At 37.8% G+C, this 25889-nt stretch overlaps 2 protein-coding genes and 1 long non-coding RNA gene across 6 annotated transcripts in view; 2 read left to right on the top strand and 1 right to left on the bottom strand.

Annotated features, from left to right (window-relative positions):
• Positions 1–25889, top strand: part of AMMECR1 (AMMECR nuclear protein 1) — a 133275-nt gene that overhangs the window by 27256 nt on the left and 80130 nt on the right. The window lies entirely within an intron of this gene.
• The window catches only part of TMEM164 (transmembrane protein 164), a 331399-nt gene continuing 307962 nt past the window's right edge, over positions 2453–25889 (bottom strand). The window contains exons 6-8 of one of the 3 annotated variants that reach the window (XR_012127434.1): positions 22125–22326; positions 10923–11034; positions 2453–8838 (exon numbers count right to left, since the gene is read on the bottom strand). Coding sequence is in view for 1 of the 3 variants with exons in the window: in XM_073227763.1 (XP_073083864.1) it covers positions 22268–22326 (59 nt within the window). In the remaining 2 variants the exon portion in view is untranslated. Of the gene's footprint in view, positions 11035–16068; positions 22327–25889 lie in introns of those variants that run through there. The other 2 variants (XR_012127433.1, XM_073227763.1) reach the window with 2 other exon arrangements.
• On the top strand, positions 22333–23038 carry LOC140847440 (uncharacterized). The gene is made up of 2 exons (XR_012127435.1): positions 22333–22477; positions 22665–23038. It is a non-coding gene; the product is annotated as an uncharacterized lncRNA (long non-coding RNA).

Below are 25889 nucleotides of genomic sequence, written 5' to 3'. Positions count from 1 at the left end.
GTTTTCACCAAATCAAATCTTCTGTAAGGGTATATATATATGCTGGTGGGTGGGTGAGTGGACATTGTGCTGAGAGAGAATGCTCCACCCTGTCAAAGCTTTTGTCACCTGAAAATGTCCAAAAGCAATGGTGCTACTTCAGCATTTTGACAAGAAGCTTTCTAGCCTTCCCCCTTGCTTTCACTCTGTCGTTGATTTATACTATCTGGTGGTTCCAAGACGTAGATCTTGAGCTAAACTATGTTCCCCAGTCATGGTCCTCTCCTTTCTTGCTTTGCTGAACTCCCACATTAAGTGACCTTCTGTGCCCCATCAACTCCTTATTCATAGCCATTTGCTGCTTTATATTAAATTCTATTTATGTGTTTTTCTCTATCACTTACTAGATAAGCTCCTGATGAGTAGGGATAGTCTTTTTCATTTCTGATCCCTACTGCGTGGCACATAGTAGAGGAGGTGTTTCATAATGGTTTGTTGTACTTAATTGACCCTATTGACTGCAGTTTGGCTTCTCATCTTGTTTCTCTTTTGGGGATGGCCCTGAATACCCTCTAACCCATTCTCTCTGTTGGGAAAGAATGGGGCAAGGAAAACCCTTAGGTTTTTTCTAGTCTCTCTTAATCCAGACAGCTGTATGCTGTGAATACTTAGTTCTGACTTGCCTCCAGATAACAGACTGAGTCCTCCAAGGACATAATATTCCCAGCTCTAACCATGCCATGTTGACTAGTAACTTGGAAGACTGAGGTACAAGAAATGGACACGCTAATTTCTTCCCCAGAAAGATACTTGAGAAACCAGGGAGCTCTTGGTTACCTCAAGAGGTGTAAACTGCCCCAGACTGAAATTAGATCAAGTCATATTAATAGCTGTCATTCTGACAGGTCTGGTCGTTGGATATGTTCTCTCCAACTGCAACAGCAAGGTGGCCTCTCCTTTCCAGGAGTGGACAGGAAACCAGAATGATTCGACAGTTCTTACTCAACTAGGTCTGGAAGCATAGCCATTTCCCTGAAGTGGAAGATCCTCTGATTCAACAATGCCTCCTCAGTCTCAGTCACATGAGGTGACTGCACCAGTTAATGTGTCTCTGCATTTTGATTTCTGTCTGAGAAAAGCATCCTTGGGAAGGAAGTTGACACAGGAGTTAAGAGGTGGTTTACCCTTCATCCCTCTCTTTTGACACCTTACTCTTGAATTCTAGTAGATGGAATTCTTTTATCTTTCTTAAACCTTGAAGGTAAATTGTTCAAACCCACGTACCTATGACTGACTTGACAGCAGCAGGTCTCATAACTGCCAATCACTAGCAGTTAGGTCATTAATTCTAACCAGCCCTTTTCTAACCAGTGTTTATGAAATTCTGTTTAGCTGTCCATGGATCTTAAGAAACTATTAACTCATAAACATGATTTGATATTGAAGGACCTTGTATCCCTTCTTACCATCAAAGACAATGACATAGTCCAAAAGATCCCCTGAACTGGCATTAAAATGCAGTAGTAGCTGATCTAGGATACTAAGAGAAAGCCTGATGATCTTTTACTAAGGACTCCAGATTTTGGCGCATGAATTTATAAAACCAGAAGAATCTGGTAGAATGGGAAGAAATGCAATGACCCTAAGTAACTTTTTATATATACTCTAAGTTTTTAGGGGTCATATGCCCAAACAGCCTTTATCATTCAGGGTGAGTCATAACCAGTGACTGTATGAGGTTATTGTGAAACTCTGTGCAGTTCTTTAGCCATACTGGTGTTGGGTTCTTTTAAAAATAGACCATTTCCAGACAGTAACCATATATTCTGGATTTCCCAGGACAGCCCTGATTCAGTTTGATCCATTGTGCCTGTAAGTATATTCATGTTCATCATACTCTTCCAATTTTTGATTTGGAAAATATAGACACCAGACATATAAAGAGTTTCTTTTTGCCAACTGAGAAGAGTCCATCACAGCACAGCCTTGCTCTTTCAGCCCTGCCATTCTCACTGCCAGCAGTTCTCATCCATTGCCAGCAATTTCAAATTCTGTTACCATGTTGTTTTTCCCCATTATTTTAACCCTTCATGAAATAACTTATCTCACTTCTTTGGTATCTCTTTGCTCTGGAGTCCAGCAAATGGTGTCCTTACGCTTTCACAAAGCTACTTGTATACTAACAAACATTTGAGTGATGCTAGTCTTTTGAAAAATCACACACATTCTTCCTTCCCAGGGCATTCTTGGAGGATGAAAACTTCCTGTCTGATACTCATCTTCACAGGATTCAATAAGAAGCAGGACCACTACCATTTGTTGAGTGTTTATAATGTACTAGAACTTGGGGGAAAAAATTTTAATCTCCTTTAATCCTTACAACCTGTAAGGGTGGTATTATTCCCTTTTCACAGGTAAGGAAACATGCTTAGAGAGGTTAAGTCAGTTGTTCAAGATCTCTACTTAGTAGCCTCCATTTGGAAATCCTTGCTACATTCCAGATAAAATACTAGTTGTGTGACCCAGAATTGTGGATAACCTGACCAAGGATTCCAACCCCGTATTAGAAAAAAATGTTACTTTTATACTTTCCACTGCCAGGAAATGTATGTTTCTGTAGTCTTGATAGGTGAATTTTTATATATCCTGGTTATATACCAGTGGTCCTCAAACTTAAGCATGATGGAAAATCACCCAGAAGTCTTGTTAAAATGCAGAGAGCTGGCCTCACTCCCAGAGTTTCTGATTCAGTAGGTCAGGGGTGGGGCCTAAGGATTTGAATTTCTAACAAGTTCTCAGGTGACCTTAATGCTGCTAGCCCAGGGACTACACTTTGAGAATCATTGTTATAGACTAAGCATTTTTATTCAAGAAATTATTATTCAGCACTTACTGTGTTGCAGACACTGCTAAGCACTAGGGGTACATAGTGATAGGGTAAACAGGGTGTTTTCATAAAGTTTATAGACTAGTGGGGAAAACAAACGACTGGACTGATTTTATGTGGGATAAGTATACAGGGATCAACATAGAGAATAACAGAGTTGCTATTCTCTAGATAGGTTGAGAGAATCTCTTTGAGAAATGATACTTAGTCTAAGACTTAAAGATGTGAAGAGCTTCCCTCAGCGTTGTCTTTTCTGAGTGCCAACCACTGTTGCTGTCACAGGAGATGACTACCTTGGGAGAACGCCATGAATTTCAGACTGACGTCTGGGCAACTCATTCCTTGGCCAAGCTTGATTGCATACTTCCTCTATGACTGTTTCCCACCTCTGCACCTCAACCTCCCCCTGACCCAGTATAGATACAGGGGTCAGAGGAATTTGAAGGGTAGGCTAATTTTGTCTTCTGGCTCCACCTAGGTCACATTCCTTGGTATCTGGTGGCTTGGGAAGAATATATACTAAAGATTGGGCCTGTGGGCCCACAGGCCACTGCCTTCACGTCATAACTATTTATCAGGGACATTTTAAGATTCCATCTTATGTGCCAGTTGGCCAATTTGCCCAGAAAGAGCAAGCAGTATAGGAATCCACACAACTCCCAAGCTACCCTGTGATGCTAGGTTTCTTTAAAGAAGATTCTCAAATTCTTGTGGCCTATGAGGACACTTTCTGCTTTCCAAAAGTCTATGGGAGCAACACAAAGCCACACCTTGCTCTAGTTGTGTTGACCAAGCCTGGAAAAATTCTAGGCATTTGAAGGTGACTTTTCTCTCTGTAATCCTTATCTCTTGTCCTCAGATTTTCAGCTCCAAAGTTTGATGACTTTTTTTTTTTTTTTTTTTTTGCTCTGGATCCACCCTACCATGATTTTTGACCCATGCCATCTTTCGCTTGGAATCCTACTGCCTCTGGAACCATTTCCATGATATCCAGTTTTACTCTGTTTTGATTTAACATTTCTTCTGGTATTCTGTTCTTATAGAGGTAAAGGACTCTTACCAGGTATTTCTCTGGGTATTCTTAGGAAGAACACTTCTTTTTGGCCTAGGTATACTTTTTTAGGATAACAGACTTCCTCAGATACCTCTCTATAAAATCCCTTTTATCTGATGGGGAACTGGAAATTGACTTTTCTGGTTGCTGAGGATATCCTGAGTTTACTTAATAAATATTTTAAACAGTCATTCAGTTGCATGCTTAATGGACTATGATGTCTCTTCTACCCACTTTGTCCCTAGGGGCCAGATTTAACTATTTTACCCAGATTGAGAATCACCTTTTCCCTACGGATTCAGAATTTTTGTGCTGTTAATCTGGTTCCTGCTCATATAGAGTGGACCAGCATTTTTTTGTTAACATATCAACCACAAGAATGACTGACATAGCAAAAAAGGAAATGGTGTGTAAGCTCACTCATATCTGGAAATGATAAACCTTGTCTGTGGCTTTGCAGCCAGATAGCTCTGGTTGATAATATTAGGTCTGTCCCATACTAGCAGTGTCTTAGGCTGAAATAAATCAAAATTTCAGCCTCAGTTTTCTCATCTGTAAATGGCTTTTTAAAAAACAAGAGTTTCTGTGAAGAGTAAAATGCATGTGAAAGCACCTAATCATATATAACTCATGGTATGCTCTCTTTGGATGTTAACTCTCACTTTCCTCCTCAGTGTTCTTAAGGGCTTGAACCACTTGACAGAGCAAGGTATAGCCTCATACTACACCCATCAGCACCAGAATCTTAAAATTCCCCATATGGAATCCATTCAAGAACCCCCTGTGAAATTATAATACTTATAACCATCTTAACACTGAATTATAATACTCAAGTATCCCTACTTCTCCCAGTATCCAAGGAAGGAAATTAAGTTATTGAGGGGCTATTTTGAGTAGAGGTCTCTTGGCCAAAAACAATGATAACATTAATAATTATATCTTTATTGATATGGCATTATAACACTTAGGTTCCAGGACCTTTTAAAGGGCCAGTGTCCTTGGATCCCTGCCTGTAGCAGTCCAACAGACAGGACACTCATCCCCTTCTTGCATATCCCTGTGTGATGATGAAGGGAATTGGATGACTCCTTCACTGTCTTCAGACTAATGGACCGTGGAGTTGAGCCTTGGCCCTGTGTCTTTGGATGCCCGATCCCTACTTCTGTCCCCTTCTCACCTGATTCTAGGACTTTTAGCCTATTATACCACACTGACTTGAACTCTGAGGTTCTAATACATGATTTACCCACTCACTAGAATTCAGAGAACAAACTGTCTCAGGTTTCCCCTGAGATGTTTATTTCTCTAAGAGATATCCCTAAAGTGTGAGAGTTTTCAACTCTACCTAGGGCCTAAGAAAGCTGTTTATGCCTTTGACATAAATTCTGTGTGTCACAATTAGACATCCACTACACATTAAAAAACAGTATTTCTTGGGCTTAGACCACAGCAAAGCTCTCTTTTAGTGTGATTCTTATTAGATCTTTTAGATTAAATTATTGCATTAATTCAACAAACATATATTTAGCCCTTTCTATGTGCCAGGGGCTATGCACAAGATAAACGGTCCTCTTGGAGCTTACACTCTAGTGGGTAGACAGTAATCACGTAGGTAGTGTGCTGTGAAGAAAATTTAAAGCACTTTGTACATTTTGCTCTAAACATGAGATTACTAAATTATGTTAGTTATCACTTACCCCTGATAGACTCTCTAAAATAGTTATTAGAAGATGGCCCCAGGAAAGGAACATTGTTTCTGTCAGCTCTTAGCAGTTCCTACTTTCTCTTCTTTGGACTAAGACATCCCTTTCTTGTATGGTTCTGAGCAGCGATAGACTTGGATTGTAAGGACATGGCCAAGCACTTAAAGACAGACTGTAGAGGAAGGTGATAGGTATAAAACACTTTTGGAGAAACAATCTCACAACAAATACTTTTAGAGTTGTATTTCCTTTTTATTCTTTAAATGTAATGTTCTTGCCTTATAATGCATTACATGAAGAACATTGAACCTAGGTGGATTTTAAAATATTTATTCAACTGTGCTATGTTTAACAAAACAGTGTAAAAAAGCAGCCTCCTCAGACGCTTCTAGTTTTATGGCATAAGACTACAGAATAAGTTTTTTTTCCTTGACCTAAGTCTTTTAAAAGTTTTGAAGAACAGGGAATCTGCAAGTTGGAAAGCAGCCATTCTTACTATGAGGCAAATATACTTGAGTTTAATTTTTAAATATAACTGACATTTGACCTTAAATTAAGACAGCCTGTTTCCATTGTGGTGTTTTACTGGTTTAACAATGAGAACATTTAAAGCAGCTGCCACCGATTAAAATGATTCATAAATGCTGGTTGTAAATAAATATTCTTGAAGTTTTAACTCAATGAAGTCAATTTTTTTTAACTGGCACTATCTTTCTGCAAAGCATTCAGGAAAGTGCATCATGAGCTGTAAAAAATGTTTTGATCTGATAATTATGTCTTCTAAAAAAATCCATCCTTAGAACATAAATCTAAAATCTGGATAAATTTTAATGTACAGAGATGTTCCCCATAGTTGTAACAAGAAGGAAATGATTACCTAAATTATGGTACACCCATATGATGAAATTTCATGGAGCCATTAAAATATTTTTTAAGAATCTTAGCGATCTAAGAAAATGTTTATGCAGTTCAGTTGAAAAACTACAAAAGTATGCAGTATGATCTTAAATACATGAAAATATTTCCACAGAAAAAGATTATCATGAAACATTGTAAATTTTCATTTTCTTGGATCATTAGACTAAGTGTGATTTTTATTTTCTCCTTTCTCCTTTTCTGTAGTTCCCAAAAAATTTTTAGAATGAATGTATATTACATTTATAGTAAATAAAAATGTTATACAAGTGTTTTGATCCTTTATTTCAATGGGATGCTTTTTATTAATACCCAATCTATTAATATGACTGACATTTTTTTCCAGATTTCTTCTTTATAGTGTTTTGTATTTTTAATATGTTTATTTTAATTTTTGTGATATACATAGTCAATGCCAGTTTTATTTATGCTTTCTCTACTTTCCAGGTTTTGTTCTTTAAAGCCAATATTTCAGTGTTACAATGGAATATTTTGCAGATGGCTTATATCAAACAACACACATGTTCATAGTATGTGGTAAAAAGAGTTGATCCTGGAGCCACAATGCCTGGGTCTAAATCCTGGCTCCACCCCTCAGTAGCTATGTGACCACTGACAAATTAATTGCCCTCTCTGATCCTCAGTTTTCCTATCTGTAAAATGGGGAATAATAATGGTATCTACCTCATACGATTGTGGTAGGGATTTTAAAGTGTTATTACATGTAAACACTTAAAAAAGGTATGGCACATAGTAAATGTTAAATAAAAGCTATTTTTAGTAGTATGTATATATACAGAAACATACATATTCTCATAATAATTTGTAAAGTACTCCTTTTTATCTTTTATTCTCTTATACAGTTGTAATTTAAAAATGGAGATTCTTATTTTCAGGAAATTGGAGTTAGTTTTCCTTTTATGCTTTGAAATTACTTTTCAAAGTACCCATATTTTTAGCAATAGAAACCTTATTGATTTGTTTTCCAATTATATTTTCTTTTTCCATGTTTGGAATTAATGATCATTCATGTGGGTTGGGTAGAGTGAAGGTTGGCTTTGTTCTAGGTATAAAAGAACTTACCTTTACATACAAATAGTTGATATATTCATTTCCAGTTATTCTCATCTATTAAATTATTTATTTATTAAATAAGTACCACTTTATTAGAGAAAGAGGGGGATGGGCAGGTAAGTATAAGTGTAACCCAAAGCAGTAACTACATTTGTTTCATTTTAAACTCTAATCCAGACTTCTCTAATTTAAACTGATCTTCTCAGACAGATTTGGGGTAAAAAGAGCTGCCTTTTAGTGAATCACACATTGGGCTAGACATACATATTATGTAATTTTGTAATCCATATGAAAACTATTTTATCATAAGTAAAACAATCATTTGGCAATTTTGCTGTCTTACATTACAAAATGGGAAATGTGTTCCTATAGAAAACAATTTTGATTTAACTGATTAACTGTTCTTTATCTCTAATTACAATAATTTTGCCACTGCTCAGTTTCATTTCTTTGAAGAAGAGGTGCTTTTGCAGTATGTTTATATTGGCAGAATGAGGAAAGACACTGGGCAAGTTTGAAGGCATGAAGCTGGTCACTGAAAGACTCTTTAAAGATAAAAAGATTTTTTCATCAGTCTAGCAGTATTCAAGTGAGACTCATATAGTCTAGACATCTGCATCTTTAACTGGAAATTTGGTTAGTTTTTAATGCCAAGAAGGGGTGAGAGAGGTAGGCCTGGTGGGAAATTACATTTCCCTTGGTCTTTGATTCTATAGCTACATAGAAATCCTGGATTGAGATGAGGCTCCATATGTGCATTTAAGATCTGGAAGAGGGGCAGTTTTAGTTTAAAATATTTTTTATCTGTAGTATTTATCTAAAAAGCAAAAGTTTGGGTTATTGCTCTTGCTGGTTTTAAAGAAGAGGACTGGGTGAACTCTAGGAAAAAAATTAGTTTTCAGAGATGAGCATGTTCATTAGCTCAGGTGGCAAATCTTGCTTTCTTGTTGTATTGATGTGATGGAGCTGAGTAAGTCACCATCCTCTGCAGACCCTGTATACTACCTTTGGCTAATTTGTAGTCTGTCATATACCTAGCAGTTCAGCTGGAGGCATTTTTAAACCAGAGCACTTAAATATACAGAGGAAGTTGTTGTACTGGTGCTTGTTGATAAGGCTGCTGTGTTCTTTCTTATCTTCCCAGGGAGTTCAGTCCCTTTGTTTAGCTTCTGTTTCATCTGTTTACAAAGTTATAAGCTTTGAAGTAGGTAGTTAGGTAGGACTACCTAAAGAGAAGTATAAAACAAGAAGGCACGCAATTATTATTCTTATTTCAGTACCTTATTACCTCAGTTTCTCATCAATTATTATTCTTATTTCAGTACCTTATTACCTCAGTTTCTCATCCAGTGTCATTCATGGATTTTGCTTTTTTTTTCAAAGGCCCTGCACTGGCTTGCTATCCCAATTTTCTGTGGAAACTAATGTTATTCTATGCCTCCCAGATTAGAAGTTGGCTCATCTTACTTTCTGAACATTAAGCTATCATGGTGTTGCCTGATGTGTCACTGGGAATTTTTTAAATAACTTTGATATGATAATTTAATGGCACATATCACATTTTTTCTATTCCATCATTAAAGAATGTTGCATATCTGGTTCCCTTAATGTGGAGTTCTTGTCCTTAGGTTACTGCCCTTCTATGGATAGGGCATTGTGATTACAAGATTTGTACTATTAAGACTGTGATAAACTCTGTGTTGTCCATTACAGTAGTGAGGTAAATAGCTGTCCATAAGATTGTTTAAATCATCAGAGCCAAAAAAAATAGCCCTTTAAAAATAGCAATAACAAAACACATACACATCAGACATCATTCATAATTATTAATCACTTCCTCAGTATTTCTTAGGTGTTGTAAATAAGGTTGTTCAGATGCATTTACTTTTTTTTTTAAACTTGTATGGAGGGAGAATAAGAGGACTGAGTGAGCTATTTTTGGCATGGGCTTAAAGAAGGAAATATCAGTGTGACTGGAAACTGACACTTTTGTTAAGTTCAGTTTTTAACCTGACTGCCTTGATTTTTTTATTTCATTACCTGGGATTTTAGAGTTCTTGATTAGATATTTTTTAAGAATGACATCTCTAACCTTTGGTTCTGAGCAGTGCATTGCCCCTGAAATTGGTTGAGTCCATTTTCTTCTAAGAGTTCACCACCTGTCAAAAGCTAAAGAGATCTCTCCCTTTTGCTTTCTGCTTCCTGAGCCATCTTCCTGCTTGTTATAGTCTTCTTGGTAGGCTTTTTCCACATTTAATATGTGAAACCTACCAGTGTTTGACCCTTAAAGTGACTCAGTGTTAAAAAGCTTTGGGGAGGAAAAAAGATGGTGGTGTCAGAAGTGAAATCTCCTCCCAAAACCACATATAATACAAAAATACAGCAAATACAACTATTCCTAAAAGAGTGACCAGAAATATGATTGTACCAGCCAGTCTACATCTGCAAAAAGAAAACATCTCACAGAAAGCATAAAGAAATAAAAGTGACCCAGTGGGACCTGAGCACTCCCCCCACCCCAGCTCACTGGTGGGAGGAAGAGAATCAGAGCAGGGAGGGAGCAGAAGCCCAGGACTGATAAATACCCAGCCCTAGAAATCTACTCCAGGAGCACAAATGCACATTGCATAGTACTCTGTAGATTAGAGGGGCTGAAAACCAAAGTCAGAGACTAAGACTGCAAACTGGTTCCCACAGCTGGCTGCCCTGGGACAAAAGAAAAGTAGGAACTTTCAAAGACTTCCCAACAGTGAGAGGGCTGCTAAAGGGGCAAAGATTCAGGAGAAGGAACAGGTGGACAAAATCATCCCAGCACATTCAGCCCAGCAGGTTGGGAACTTTCAGGAGCTGCAGGCACTCCATCCCCCTATCTGGCAACGCAGCCCCAAGGCCCCCCCCATCGCAATAAGCAACCTGCCACTTCTTCCTCTATGTCTGCATCTGCACGCAAACCTGCTGCCCCACCATCGCTTCAGATCAGCTGGAGAGCAGCCCCACCTAGAGCAACTACACTGCTTAATGCAGAGGCTACCCCCTGTGTGCAACTCAGTGGCCCTGACAGCAGAGACAGGCACTTCAGCCTGGAAGCAGGAAAGGGCTCTGTCCTCCTAGCAGGCACTGGTACAACTCGCCTATGACCCCCAACATTGCTCCAGGCCAGCCAGAGGGCAGCCCCACCTAGGGAAGCTTAAGCCTTAACACAGAGGCTGCTCCCTGCATGTGGCTCACTGGCCCTGACAGCAGAGGCAGGCACTGTAGCCAGGAAGTAGGAAAGGGCTTGCTCTTTAGAGTAGGCACCAGAACCACTCACCTGCCACCACTGCCATTGCTCCAGGATCATGAAAAGAGAGAAGAACCTTGTTCAATCCAAAACCCTCAAACACCAGAAAGAGGGCTGAGTGAGACTGAAATTACCAATCTTCCTGAAAAAGAATTCAAAATAAAAGACATAAGCATGCTAATGGAGCTATGGAAAAATATTCAAGAGCTAAGGGATGAATTCAGGAGGAAGACAGTTGCCTTATAAAATATAGGAGATGAAATTAAACAAATAATGGAGGGATTTAAAAGCAGATTAGATGAGGTAGAGGAGATGGTAAGTGAAATAGAAATTAGAGAACAGGAATACAAAGAAGCTGAGGAAGAGAGAGAAATAAGGACCTCTAGGAATGAAAGAATATTAAGAGAACTGTGTGACCCATCCAAACAGAACAATATCCACATTATAGGGGTAACAGAAGAAGAAGAGAGAGAAAAAGGGATAGAAAGTGTCTTTGAAGAAATAATTGCTGAAAACTTCTCCAATCTGGGGAAAGAAATAGTCTCTCAGGCCAGTACACAGATCTCCCAACACAAGGGACCCAAGGAAGACAGCCCCAAGACATATAATAATTAAAATGGCAAAGATCAAGGACAAGGACAGAGTATTAAAAGAGAGAGAAAAAAGATCACCTACAAAGGAAAACCTATCAGGCTATCATCAGACTTCTCAGCAGAAACCTTACAGGCCAGAAGGGAATGGCATGATATATTGAAACAGAAGGGCCTCAAACCAAGATTACTCTACCAGCAAGATTATAATTTAAATTTGAAGGAGGGATTAAACAATTCCCAGATAAGCAAAAGTTGAGGGGATTAACCTCCCACAAACCATCTCTATAGTATATTTTAAAGGGACTGCAATAGATGGAAGTGTTCTTAAGGCTAAATAGATGTCACCAAAGAAAATAAAACCACAGTAAAGGAAGTAGACCAATTAAGTATTAAGCAAATGCAAAATTAAATCAGCTACCCACAAAGTCAAGGGATCAACAAAGAGCGCAGAATATGACACCTAACATATAAAGAGTGGAGGAGGAAGAAAAAGAAGGGAGAAAAAAAACCTTCAGATTGTGTTTATAGTAGCATAATAAGCGAGTCAAGTTAGACTGTTAGGTAGTAAAGAAGCTGCCCTTAAACCTTTGGTAACTACAAATCCAAAGCCTACAATGGCAATAGTACATACCTGTCGATAATCACCCTAAATGTAAATGGACTGAATGTGCCAATCAAAAGAACATAGAGTTACAGAATGGATAAAAAAGCAAGACCTATCTGTATGCTGCCTACAAGAGAATCACTTCAAACCCAAAGACATACACAGACTAAAAGTGAAGGGGTGGAAAAAGATATTTCATGCAAACAATAGGGAGAAAAAAGCAGGAGGTGCAATACTTGTATAGGATAAAATAGACTTCAAAACAAAGAAAGTAATGAGACAAAGAAGTATATTACATAATGATAAAGGGGTCAGTCCAACAAGAGGATCTAACCATTATAAATATCTATGAACCCAACATAGGAGCACCCAAATATGTTCAACAAATATAACAGAATTAAAGGAGGAAATAGAATGCAATGCATTCATTTTAGGAGACTTCAACACACCACTCACTCCAAAGGACAGATCAACCAGACAGAAAATAAGTAAGAACACAGGAAACTGAACACCACAGTAGAATAGGTGGACCTAACCGACATCTATAGAACACTCCACTCAAAAGCAACAGGATACATATTCTTCTCAAGTGCACATGGAACACTTTTCAGAATAGATCACATACTAGGCCACAAAAAGAGCCTGAGCAAATTCAAAAAGATTGAAATTGTACCAGCCAACTTCTCAGACCACAAAGGTATGAAACTAGAAATAAATTGTACAAAGAAAACAAAAAGGCTCACAAACACATGGAGGCTTAACAACATGCTCCTAAATAATCTATGGATCAATGACCAAATTAAAACAGAGATCAAGCAATATATGGAGACAAATGAAAACAACAGCTCAATGCCACAACTTCTGTGGGACACAGTGAAGGCAGCTCTAAGAGGAAAGTATATAGCAATTCAGCCTATATAAAGAAGGAAGAACAATCCCAAATGAACAATCTAAATTCACAATTATTGAAAATGGAAAAAGAAGAACAAATAGGCCTAAAGTCAGTAGAAGGAGGGGCATAATAAAGATCAGAGAAGAAATAAATAAAGTTGAGAAGAATAAAACAATAGAAAGAATTAATGAAACCAAAAGCTGGTTCTTCGAGAAAATAAAATACATAAACCCTTAGCCAGACTTATCAAGAAAAAAAGAGAGTCTATACATGTAAACAATCAGAAATCAGAAAGGAGAAAAATCACTATGGACATCACCAAAATACAAAAAATTATTAGAGAATACTGTGAAAAATTATATGCTAACAAACTGGATAACCTAGAAGAAATGTACAACTTCCTAGAAAAATACAACCTTCCAAGACTGACCCAGGAGAAACAGAAAATCTGAAAAGACCAATTACCAGCAATGCAATTGAATCAGAAATCAAAAAATTACCCAAGAACAAAACTCCCATACCAGATGGCTTCACCACTGAATTTTATCGGACATTTAGAGAAAACCTAATACCCATCCTCCTTAAAGTTTTCCAAAAAATAGAAGAGGAGGGAATACTTACAAACTCATTCTATGAAGCCAGCATCACTCTAATACCAAAATCAGGAAAAAACACCACAAAAAAGAAAACTACAAGACCAATATTCCTGATGAACATAGATGCAAAAATACTCAGCAAAATATTAGCAAACAATTCAAAAATACATCAAAAAGATCATTCATCATGATCAAGTGGGATTCATTCCAGGGATACAAGGATGGTACAACATTTGAAAATCCATCAACATCATCCACTACATCAATAAAAAGGACAAAAATCACATGATTGTCTTCACGGATGCTGAAAAAGCATTCGACAAAATTCAACATAAAAACTCCCAACAAAATGGGTATAGAGGGCAAGTACCTCAACATAATAAAGGCCATATATGACAAACCCACAGCCAACATCGTACTTAACAGCAAGAGCTGAAAGCTTTCCCTCTAAGATTGGCAGCAAGACAAGGATGCCCACTCTCACTACTTTTATTCAACATAGTTCTGGAGGTCCTACCCATGGCAATCAGAGAACACAAAGAAATAAAAGGTATCTAGATTGGTAAGGAAGAAGTTAAACTGTCACTGTTTACAGATAACATGATATGGTACATTAAAAAACCCTAAAGAATCCACTCCGAAACTAATATCTGAATTCTGCAAAGTTGCAAGATAGAAAATTAAAACCCATAAATCTGTTGCATTCCTATATACTAATGATGAACTAGCAGAAAGAGAAATCACGGAAACAATTCCATTCACAATTGCATCTAAAAGAATAAAATACCTAGGAATAAACCTAACTAAGGAGGTGAAAGACCTATACACTGAAAACTACAAGGCACTCTTGAGAGAAATTAAAGAGGACACTAATAAATGGAAAACATCGCATGCTCTTGGGTGGGAAGAATTAATATTGTCAAAATGGCCATCCTGCCTAAAGCAATCTACAGATTCAATGCAATTCTTACCAAAATACCGACAGCATTCTTCAACAGACTAGACCAAATAATTCTAAAATTCACATGGAACCACAAAAGACCCCAAATAGCCAAAACAATCCTTGGAAGGAAAAATAAAGTGGGGGGGGGATTATGCTCCCCAACTTCAAGCTCTACTACAAAGCTACAGAAATCAAGACAATTTGGTACTGGCACAAGAACTGAGCCAGAGATTAATGGAACAGAATAAAGAGCCCAGATATAAACTCACACATACATAGCCAATTAATATATGATAAAGGAGCCATGGACAGACAATGGGGAAATGACAGCCTCTTCAAAAACTGGTGTTGGCAAAACTGGACACAACTACATGTAAGAGAATGAAACTGGATTACTGTCTAACTCTATACACAAAAGTAAACTCAAAATGGATCAAAGACCTGAATGTAAGTCATGAAACCATAAAACTCTTAGAAGACAACATAGGCAAAAATCTCTTGAATGAGCAACTTTTTCATGAACATATCTCCCCAGGCAAAGGAAACAAAAGCAAAAATGAACAAGTGGGACTACATCAAACTAAAAAGCTTCTGTACAGCAAAGGACACCATCAGTAGAACAAAAAGGCATCCTATAGTATGGGAGAATATATTCATAAATGACATATCCAATAAGGGGTTGACATCCAAAATATACAAAGAGCTCACATGCCTCAATACCCAAAAAGCTAATAATCCAATTAAAAAATGGCCAGAGTATCTGAACAGACACTTCAAAGAAGAAATGCAGATGGCCAACAGGCACATGAAAAGATGCTCCACATCACTAACCATCAGAGAAATGCAAATTAAAACCACAATGAGATATCAATTCACACCAGTTAGGATGGCCAACATCCAAAAGACAAACAACAACAAATGCTGGCAAGGATGTGTAGAAAGGGGAACCCTCCTACACTGCTGGTGGGAATGTAAACTAGTTCAACTATTATGGAAAGCAGTGTGGAGGTTCCTCAAAAAACTAAAAATAGGAATACCGTTAGACCCAGGAATTCCACTCCTAGGAATTTACCCTAAGAATGCAGATCCCAGTTTCAAAAAGACATATGCACCCCTGTGTTTATTGCCACACTATTTACCATAGCCAAGAAATGGAAGCAACCTAAGTGTCTATCAGTAGATGAATGGATAAAGAAGAGGTAGTACATATACACAAGGAATATTATTCAGCCATAAGAAGAAAACAAATCCTACCATTTGCAACAGCATGGATGGAGCTAGAGGGTATTATGCTCAGTGCAATAAGCCAGGTGGAGAAAGACAAGTACCAAGTGATTTCACTCATATGTGGAGTATAAGAACAAAGCAAAAACTGAAGGAACAAAACAGCAGCAGACTCACAGAACCCAAGAATGGATTAACAGTTGCCAAAGGGAAAGGGACTGGGGAGGGTGGGTGGGAAGGGAGGGAGAAGGGGAATAAGGGGGTATTACGATTAGCACACATAACCTAGGGTGGGGGCATGGGGAAGGCAGTACAACACAGAGAAGACAAGTAGTGATTCTATAGCATCTTATTACATTGATGGACAGTGACTGTAATGAGGTATGAGGTGGAGACTTGAGAATGAGGGGAATCTAGTAACCACAATGTTGCTCATATGATTGTACATTAATGATACCAAAATAAAAACGTTTTTAAAATGGGAGGGCATGTTCCATGCCTTGAAGTGCATAATCTAGAATGAAACATAGCACTTCTGCTCACATCCCATTGGCCAATACTTTCTCGTAGTTTTATAGTTATACGCAGCTGTAAGAGAGGTCAGTAAGGTACGGTTTAGCTTTATGGCCATACACTCAATTAAAACTTCTATTATTATGTAAGAAGGAAAGAATAGGTAATCATGGAAAACTAGCAATCTCTACCACAGTTAAGTAAATATTTTTGGGTCATACTTTTTTAATCCAACATTTTGTAGACCTTGCTCTTTTGTTAGATGAATGTTGCTCTGGAGAATTTTGAGGCCTGTCTGATCCCCTTCAGACACCTTATTTTTTCTGGTGGATGACGAAAGAATGATCTTTGGTCCTTGAATTTTAAATAACACGGCCAGAAAAACAAAATGTTCATCTCTTTGTATCCATTTTTTTAAGTGCTTCGTGACATTGATCTACAGAATCTGCTTTCTTAATAATGTCTTTGATTACATTTCTATTTCCAGTTGGAAATTCTACTTAAAGGATAATAGTTTAGTTTTCATCTGTCACTGCTCATCTACTTGCTATTTCTATACTATATATTTGTTCGATAATGATGTCTTAGTTCTCAATCATTTCCTTGGCTTTGTACCATTCTTTTTTTGATTGAGGTATAGTTGATATAAAATCTTACATTGGTTACAAGTATACAACACAATGGTTTAGCAGTTACCCACATTATTAAATCCTCATCCCCACTAGTGCAGTTACTATCTGTTAACATAGAATGATGTTAAAGAATCATTGACTGTATTCTCCATGCTGTACTATTATTCCTGTAACCAATGTATATTATGATTGATAATTTTTGTGCCACTTTACCCCCTTCCCCCTCCCTACCCACTCACTGCAACCTCTGCTCCATGGTAACCACCAGTCACTTCTCAGTGTCTATGATGCTATGTTTTTGTACCACTTCTTTTAGTTTTAAGTTTCATTCTGATATTCTATCATTTCATTTTGCGCTCTTTTTAGGTTACATCCTGTTTAATCAATATAGTGATAAATGTTTTCTGGATAGACAGTTATTTTTATTTCCTTTTGGACAAAATTCTCATTTGTTTTGCTTGTTATATTTTTTTCATTCTTCCTCCACTGTCTTCCATAGAATCTTTACATTGATGCTATAACACTTTGTTTTAATCTTAATTATACTAAAAATGTACATCTTTAACCAATCCATTTATTTCTGTTAATATATTTTGAATGAATTTTTCTTGAATCCCATTCCGTCTTGTTGGGAATTGTTTTCCTTCCCAGAAAGGTACAATTTGAGAGCTGAGTTTCCTGTAGGTTGCATGAGTGAGCATGGCAAAAGGAAGGTATCAGCTGGGTCTTCAAGTAGAATTGGTGCCAGACGTGGACTTTGACTCATCTTCTAAGATCTTACGAAATATCCTGTAACTTTTCCTATGCCTTTCCCATGAGAGAGCTTAACATGTGAGATAGCTCACCACGTCCATTGCGGAGCATCACACCTTAGCTTGTGTCATAGTCAGCCAGGCTTGTTTTCCCCTTTTCTGTTGTTCTCTCAGGGAATTTTCCCACTATCACAAGCAGAAGACTGAAAGGCGAAGTAGAAGGCAGACTTGAGTTAAGGATTCAGTGTGCTCGGGGGTGGGATATTAAGTATTTTCAGATGTCGCTTCTCCCATTTCCTACTCCCTCACATCTTAATTATTTTAGTCTTGGTCTTTTGTTTGACTAAATTTCTGTTTATTGCTGGTGATAATTAGCTCTGAGTTTTTATGATCTTTCTGCTTTTCCTCTTCCACTCTCCTCCCAGCAGGGAATTGAGAATCATAGCAAATTCTAGCAGTTTTCCAAGACTAGTTCAAGGAGGAAGGGTTCAGGGTTGGGCTTTTTAAGCAATAGAACTACCTGCATCTTGGACCAGGTTTGCTTATAAATTCTCCCATTCACCACACTCTGAATTGGGGGTAGGTTGTGAAGCTTCTCAGGATTATGTTTACTAACCTCTCTCTGGAACGTTTCTGTGGAGGGTGAATTTGAGCTATGTGGACCTTCTCTAAGCTACGTGAAGCAGATTGTTGAAAACTGTATTTTCTTTTGACTTGTCATCATCCCCTTCCTTTGTTTGATTACACCTTAGTCATATGGCCACACGGTGGGTGGGTCTAGCGAAATCAAAGTAAGTTGCCACCAGCAAGAAGAAGAGATAATGAACAGATTTGGAGTATATGATCAAATCTATGATGGTCAGATTATAAAGTGATTTCCATAGTTTCAAAATAGCATCTACACTTGTGTAACCATATCTTCAGTCTTCTCTTAAAAGTTTAAAGGACTTTGTGAAAGACAAAAAAAAGATACATTCTAGTTTCACCTATCAGATAAGAAAGATTAAAGAAGAAAAGGAATACTCAGTGCTAGCTAGGATATGAGGGAAAAAAAAAGAAACACTCATGCAGAGCTACTGCAAATGCAAATTAATAAAAGTAAATAAACTTGGCAACACATATCAGGAAACTTTTAAAATGTGCATACTCTGAGTTAAACATTTCACTTGTAGATATTTATCTTAAGGGGATAATTGAGCATGTGTGCAAAAAATAATGTGTAAGAATGGTTGTATTTAATACTAAAGAATTTGAAACTAATAATCAGGGTTGATGGAAGACATTTTGATACACATCTATGATGTGATTTTATGCAACATCAAATGATGATGTGGACACTAAAATTATTTGCCATTTATTGAGAATCTGCTATATGATTTACATGCATTATTTCAGTAATTTAATGAGCTTTGTGAGTGGGTAATATTTTCAACCCCAGTTTATAAATGAGGATACAGATGATTAGAGATATTTACTTACCCAGAGTCTTGCAGATAGTTGACAAAAACAAGATCTGAGTAGAGAAATGCCTACTTTAAATCCTGTTCTTTGTTATTAAAACATAAACCTTCACTGAGATATAACTGTAATACAGTAAACCACATGTATCACAGTTATATAATTTGTAAGTTATGACATATGAAAAACATATAAAACTACATCCACAATTAAGCAAGTAAATATATCCATCACCTACAAGCTTCCTCATGTCCCTTTGTAATCCTTCTTTCCTGCCTCCCCTCTTCCTCATATCTCCACTGAACTTCTTTTGCCCCCTTTTCATAAATCATTTGGCCATATATGTGTGGGTCTATTTCTGGAATCTACACTCTGTACCATTGATCTATTTGTCTATATTTATAGCAGTACTACACTGTCTTGAATACCTTTCCTTCATAATAAGATCTGAAAGAAGGTAATAGTAGTCTTTTCCCCTTTTTCCTCTTTTTCAGAGTTGTTTTGGCTCTTCTTGGTCCTTTACGTTTCCATATAAGTTATAGAATCAGCATGTTAATTTCTACAATGAAGCCTGCTTGGATTTGGGATGTCATTGCACTGAATCTATAGGTCAGTTTGGGGGAGAATTACTATGTTAGCAATATTGAACCACTCCAGCCATCTTTATGACATAACTCTCCATTTATTTAGTTCTTTAATAAATCCCAGCAATTCAGTTCAGTATACAGGGTTTCACCTCTTTGTCAGCTTTATTGTTAGGTACTTTCAGAAATTTAATGCTAGGTAAGTGATATTATATCATTAAATTTGGTTTCTAATCTTCATTGGTATATACAAATATACCTGAGTTTTGCATATTCACATTTTATTCTGAAACCTTGCTGAACTCACTTATTCTGATAGCTTTTTGGTGATTCATTGAATTTTCTACATACATGATCATGTTGTCTCTGAATAAAGGTAGTTTTACTTCTTTTCTGAAATGAATATCATTTATTTCTTTTGCTTGCCTTTCTGCACTGGTTAGACTTGCCAGTACAATGTTGAGTAGAAGTGGAAAGAGTGGAAATCTTTGTCTTGTTACTAATAGTAGAACGAAAGAATTCAGTCTTTCTCTTTTAATTATAATTTTAGTTAACAAGCTTTTTATAGATGCCTTTTATCAGGTTGAGAAAGTTATCTTCTAAGTTTGTTGAATGCTATCATGAAAGAATACTGGATTTGGCCACGTGTATTTTTTGCATTTAGTAAGTATATGATTAAACATATAATTATGTTTTAAAATGTTATTAGTACGTATTACATAGATGACATTTGAATGTTTAACCAAGCTTGCATTCCTTGGGGAAACCCTAATTGGTCATGGTGTATTTTCTGTTTTATATATTGGTTCACTCTGTCTTATTCTAGATGGCTTCACTTGTTATGTGTTCACACAAACCTTTCTTACTGTCATGTCTAAGCTGCCATTAATCCCATCCAGTGAATTTATCATCTCAGATACTGTAGTTTTCTTCTTTTAAAAGTTCTACATGATCCTTTTGTCTTCCATGATTGTACTTTACATTTTAAACATACGGAATATGGTTATAGTAACTGTTTAAATGTCCTTGGATTTTAAATCAAATATCTGTGTCAGAGTCATTGTCTATATCTTAGAGTTGTTTTAATTTGAATTTCTCTTTACTGAGGTTAAATAGCATCTCAGATTGTTAAGGGTTAGTTCTGCATCTTTCTTGTAAATTTTTTGTCCATGTCTTTTGCCCATTTTTCTGTCATATTTGGGATCCTTTGTCCTATCATTTAAAAAAATTTCCATATTGGTGATATCAGCCTTTATCTATGGTGTATATTGCAAATATTTTTTCAGTTTTGCTAGTTTTCTCTGAGTTTGAGTTTCTAATATGTTTTGTTATGCCTTTAAAAATATTTTAAGTAAAAAAAAATATTTTAAGTAGCATATTGTATCAATGCACTTTGGGTAAGTAAGTAAGCAACCTGTAGCTCCCAGGAAGTGACTGGTATATAGGAAACCCAGGAAAGAACCACTAAGGAAAAAGGACATGTGTTCAGGTGAAGACCTAACCTGGCTGGACTTGCTATTACAATTAGGAATATATGACCTATAGGATATTCTACAGCTGTTTCCTCTGAGACTACAATCCTGAGGAAACATCCTTTACCTAATGAGCTAAGTGGACAGGATAGGATTTGTTCCCCAAAAATGTGTCTTCCATGAAGCTGGAAGCTAGCTATGTAGCTCTTCATATATATGACTTCCCCTAGTGTCCCTCATCACAGGAGTCAGATAAATTCCATTTCTCCAGGAATCCACAGGAGAAGGAAGGGAGGTAGGATATTTATAGTCCCAGAAGTAAAATAAGGTGGGAACTATGGCTGAGGACACAGTGAATCAGGGGAGAGGATAAGAGGTAGAAAGTCACTTTGGAATACATCTTTAAGGGGTGCTAAACAAGCCCCACCTTTATCCAACCAGAGTATCTTGGCCTCTCCCACAGCTCACCCTCCCCAGCCACCAACACTAGCATCACAATGAGTGTTGCTTGGTGATACCTAAGCCACCCAGGGTTCCCACTGGCTGGAGCAGTGACTTGATGACCAAATAATAGGTTAGGATGTGGCTCCTCTTTGACTTGGGGTGGCAGGGGCACATATATAGGGAGGGTCGCAGCTCTGGATTAGACAGTGGTTGGCCTCAAAATGAGTGAGGTCCTTTACAAATCAGAGGAGACTTGCAGAGATATTGAACAACCAACCACACATGGGGAGTAACCATCCACAAGCAGGGAGCAACCAGCCTCTAGCACAGAACAACCAAATGCTAGTGTGCAACAAGCAGCCATGGGTGAAGAACAACTGACCACAGGTTGGGAAAATCCAACCATGACTGAGGAACAACCAGCTCCTCGTGCAAAACAAACCCCTAATGTGGAATAACCAATCACAGTGACGAACAATCAGCACCCTGCAAGGAACAGCCAACCGCAAGTCGACAACAGCTTACCACAAACGGAGAAGAGCTCATCTCCAGTGAGGGACAGATGACCACATGTGGGGAACAGCAAACCTCCAGCAGGGAAGAGTCGAACTCCAGAGAGGAACAGCCAACATCCAGCAGGAAACAGCCGACTGCCAGTGAGGAAGAGCCTACCTCCAGCAGGGAAGAGTCGAACTCCAGTGAGGAACAGCCAATATCACATGAGGAACTGCGGACCACAAGTGGGGAACAGCAGACCATAAGTGGGGAATAGCTGACAACAAAGAAAGATCAACCAACTGCAAGTGTTGAAGAACAATTCACAAAGGCTCCAGAAGAGGATGACCCACTGTCACTACAAATTTAGAGACAGTGCCAAGGTCAGATGATCTTACCCATGTTCCTCTTCCTTCCCATTGATGTCCCAACCAACACCCCTACCCTGTCCTTGTTGGACATAAACCCCCTCCTCAGCCTGTACCCCTTCTGTGAAGCTCCCTTCCTAACCAGCCTCCCTCCTCTTTCCCCAGACTAATGCCCTCTGTGCTCACTCTGTTGCTCATCCAGGTTCAAAAGACACCTCAGGAAGAGGAGATGCCCTTGAAAGCATGTGCAGATGAAAGTTCCTCGGAAACAGCTCTTACTTGTTCAAGGAAGTGGAAGAGAGAAACATCACCAATAACTTGTCCATCACCAGAATGGGATGAAGAGAATGAATCAGAACACAAAACCACAGCTTCAGCTGGATCTGAACCAGCAGATGCAAAAGAACTCCGCTGACCCAAATAACACACTGTGAGTGAGGAGGCCTGGAGACCTCTAACTATCTGCAGAGTCTCCAAGGAGCCTGTGGAGAAATGGCCAACCACAGTGGCCAAATGTTACACCGACGGCACACACAGATGTTCATGATTCAATAAAATCAGTGAGCCATGGAAAGATCTGTGTGTCTCTGTGAGTTCTCTGATGGCAGGGAGGGAGAGGCAGGGGTGTCAGAGTGGGGGCAGTCCTACAGAGTCTGGGGTCACACTAACAGGTCTACACTTAGCTGACACTACAGGCAGATGCTATAGAGTCTCTACTTGTCTTCTCTGTGCTATACTGCCTTCCACATGCCCACCCCCCACCATGTTATGTGTGCTAATCGTAAGGCCCCTTCTTCCCCTTCTTCCTCCCTTCCCACCCACACCACCCAGTCCCTTTCCCTTTTTTCAAGTGTTAGTCCATTCTTGGGTTCTGTGAGTCTGCTGCTGTTTTGTTCCTTCAGTTTTCGCTTTGTTATTATGCTCCACAGATGAAGGAAATCATTTGCTACTTGTCTTTCTCTGCCTGGCTTATTTCACTGAGCATAATACCCTCTAGCTCCATCCATGTTGTTGCAAATGGTAGGATCTGTTTTTTTCTTATAGCTGAGTAATATTCCATTGTGTATATGTACCACATCTTCTTTATCCATTCATCTACTGATGAACACTTAGGTTGCTTCCATTTCTTGGCTATTGCAAATAGTGCTGCGATAAACATAGGGGTGCATATGTCTTTTTGAGTCTGAGAAGTTCTTTATTTTGGGTAAACAGAATATATTTTTTTAAATGTACAACTTGGTAAAAAGCAGATAAATGATCCAATTTTAAAATGAATAAACAATTTTAACAAGCACTTCCCAAAAGAAGACATGTGGATGAATATTAAGCACTTGAAGAGTTGCTCTGTATCTGTAGTTATCAAAGAGCTGCAAATTAAAAACCACACTGAGATACTCCTACATTTCAGGTTGAATTTTAAAAAAAGACAATACCAAGCACAGATGAGGATGTGGAGCAATTGGCACAGCCAATTGGAAAATAGTTTGACAGTTTCTTATAACGTTGAACATAAACCTACTCATAGCTCAGTAATCCTCTTTGTGGGTAGTTACCTCAAAGGAGTGAAAATTTATGTTCACACAAAAACTTGAATGCAAATATTATCATAGCAGCTTTATTTATAACAGCCCCAAACTAGAAGCAACCCAAATACCCACCAGCAGATGAGTAAATTGCAGCGTATCCATTCAGTGGAATACTACTCAAAAAGAACCAATAAAAATGAGCCATTTGTTTTGAATGAATATCAAAAGAATTACTCTAAATGAAAGAAGCTAGACACAAAAGACTGCATATTGGATGATTCCTACATGAAATTCTAGAAAAGGCAAAACTGTAGTGACGGAAAGCAGGTTAGTGTTTGCAGGGTCTGGGAGCATGGGGAGGAGATTGCTTGCAGTGAGGTAAGAGGGAACTGTTTGGGGTGATGGAAATGTTCTGTACTTCGAATGTGGTTTAAGGTATATGTATTTATACGTTTGTCAAAAATCATTGACTTTTACCCTTGAAAATGGGTGCTTTTATTGTGTATAAATTATGCTTTAATAAAGTCAATTTTTAAGAAGAGGCACTTCGGAGGTGAGGATGTCAATCCCATGTTAAAAAAAAAATCTTGGCTGTTTCATTGTAGAGGTTCTTGAGAGGTTGAATTGTTTTCTGAAAGGTACAAGAGGAGTTGTGGCAGGGGGAGCCCGGGCAACATAAGGAGCCCTGATGGGAAATATGGCCTCAGCTGAGTACTTTGTCCCTACGTCCTGCCTGCCTTCTATCTCCCAAACATGAGAAGGGCTTACTGATTTCCTGCTGCAAAACTGTCTCTAGCTCCTTTCTCCCAAAGGAACAAGTGGTCCAATACAAGGACCTTAAAATCAAAACATTTACCTCTCTAAACCCAGAAAACATGTGAAAAAGAAATACATCACAGATTTATTGCAGGTCTTACTTATTGACCTGGCACATTTCATTGGATCTCCTTGGAATGGGAAACAAACAAACAAAAAATGTAGAGTGAAGAAGCTGGATAACTTTCTAGCTCTTTTTATGTTAGTGTTTAAATCACTCAGCATATTTATTTCCTATCTGCTCTATTTCTGGTAATTGAGTGGGCTCTGAGGTTAAGACAAGATGGTAGAAGATATGGGTCAGTCACTGGGGAAGTAAGATATATGTAAAAAAAACCAAAACAAAACAAAAGATAAAAACCCGTAGTTTTCATTGTTTTGTTTAAAGTGTTATGAATTCCCTGACCATCTGGCACACAAATTATCTAATGTAACTACCAAAACACAATTCCATAGAAGTTTTAATGGCATAAAAAAATGAGAGTTGATTGTATCAATCACTATTCTAAAATTTAGTTCTCTTCGTTTTGCTTATAGTGAGTTTAGAAATATGAAGACTTCTGTAGTAGGTCATCTTTTTTGTCAGGTCTGTTTTATATTAAAATAATCCATTCTTTTCATAGTAAAGGCTGAGTCTCAAACCTTAAAGCTCTTTGAACAAATGGTCTTAGAATAGGAATTCCAAATATAAATTATTTCATTTTGGAAATCTACAACAATTTGTCATTTAAAATTTATTTTATGAGTTAGATTTTCAGATAATAAAGATCTGTGGTTCCATTTATCAGAAAAAAACCACAACTCTTTCATCCTTAAAATGCTGCCATATATTAAATGTAATAACTACTACAGTATAAACTAAGAAGAGGACATATGTGAAAATACAGTCCTTTTTTTCCAATGCTGGTATTCTTTCTCATCTTATTTGGGGCTCTCAAAAACAGTAAGACAGACTATCTCAATATATCAAGTCTCAGACTTTTTTTTCTACTGAAAATTATTGATTTGGTCTTGCTAAAAGGAGGAAGTGGATCTTTCAGTTCAAAAACTGGCATAATCAAGCTAATGCCTTAAAATCTGTTGTG

The sequence above is a fragment of the Manis javanica genome, chromosome X (genome assembly GCF_040802235.1).
Source record: "Manis javanica isolate MJ-LG chromosome X, MJ_LKY, whole genome shotgun sequence".
Lineage (NCBI taxonomy): Eukaryota > Metazoa > Chordata > Mammalia > Pholidota > Manidae > Manis > Manis javanica.
Note: the sequence above shows the minus strand (reverse complement) of the source record. Positions and strands in the feature narration are given on the sequence as shown.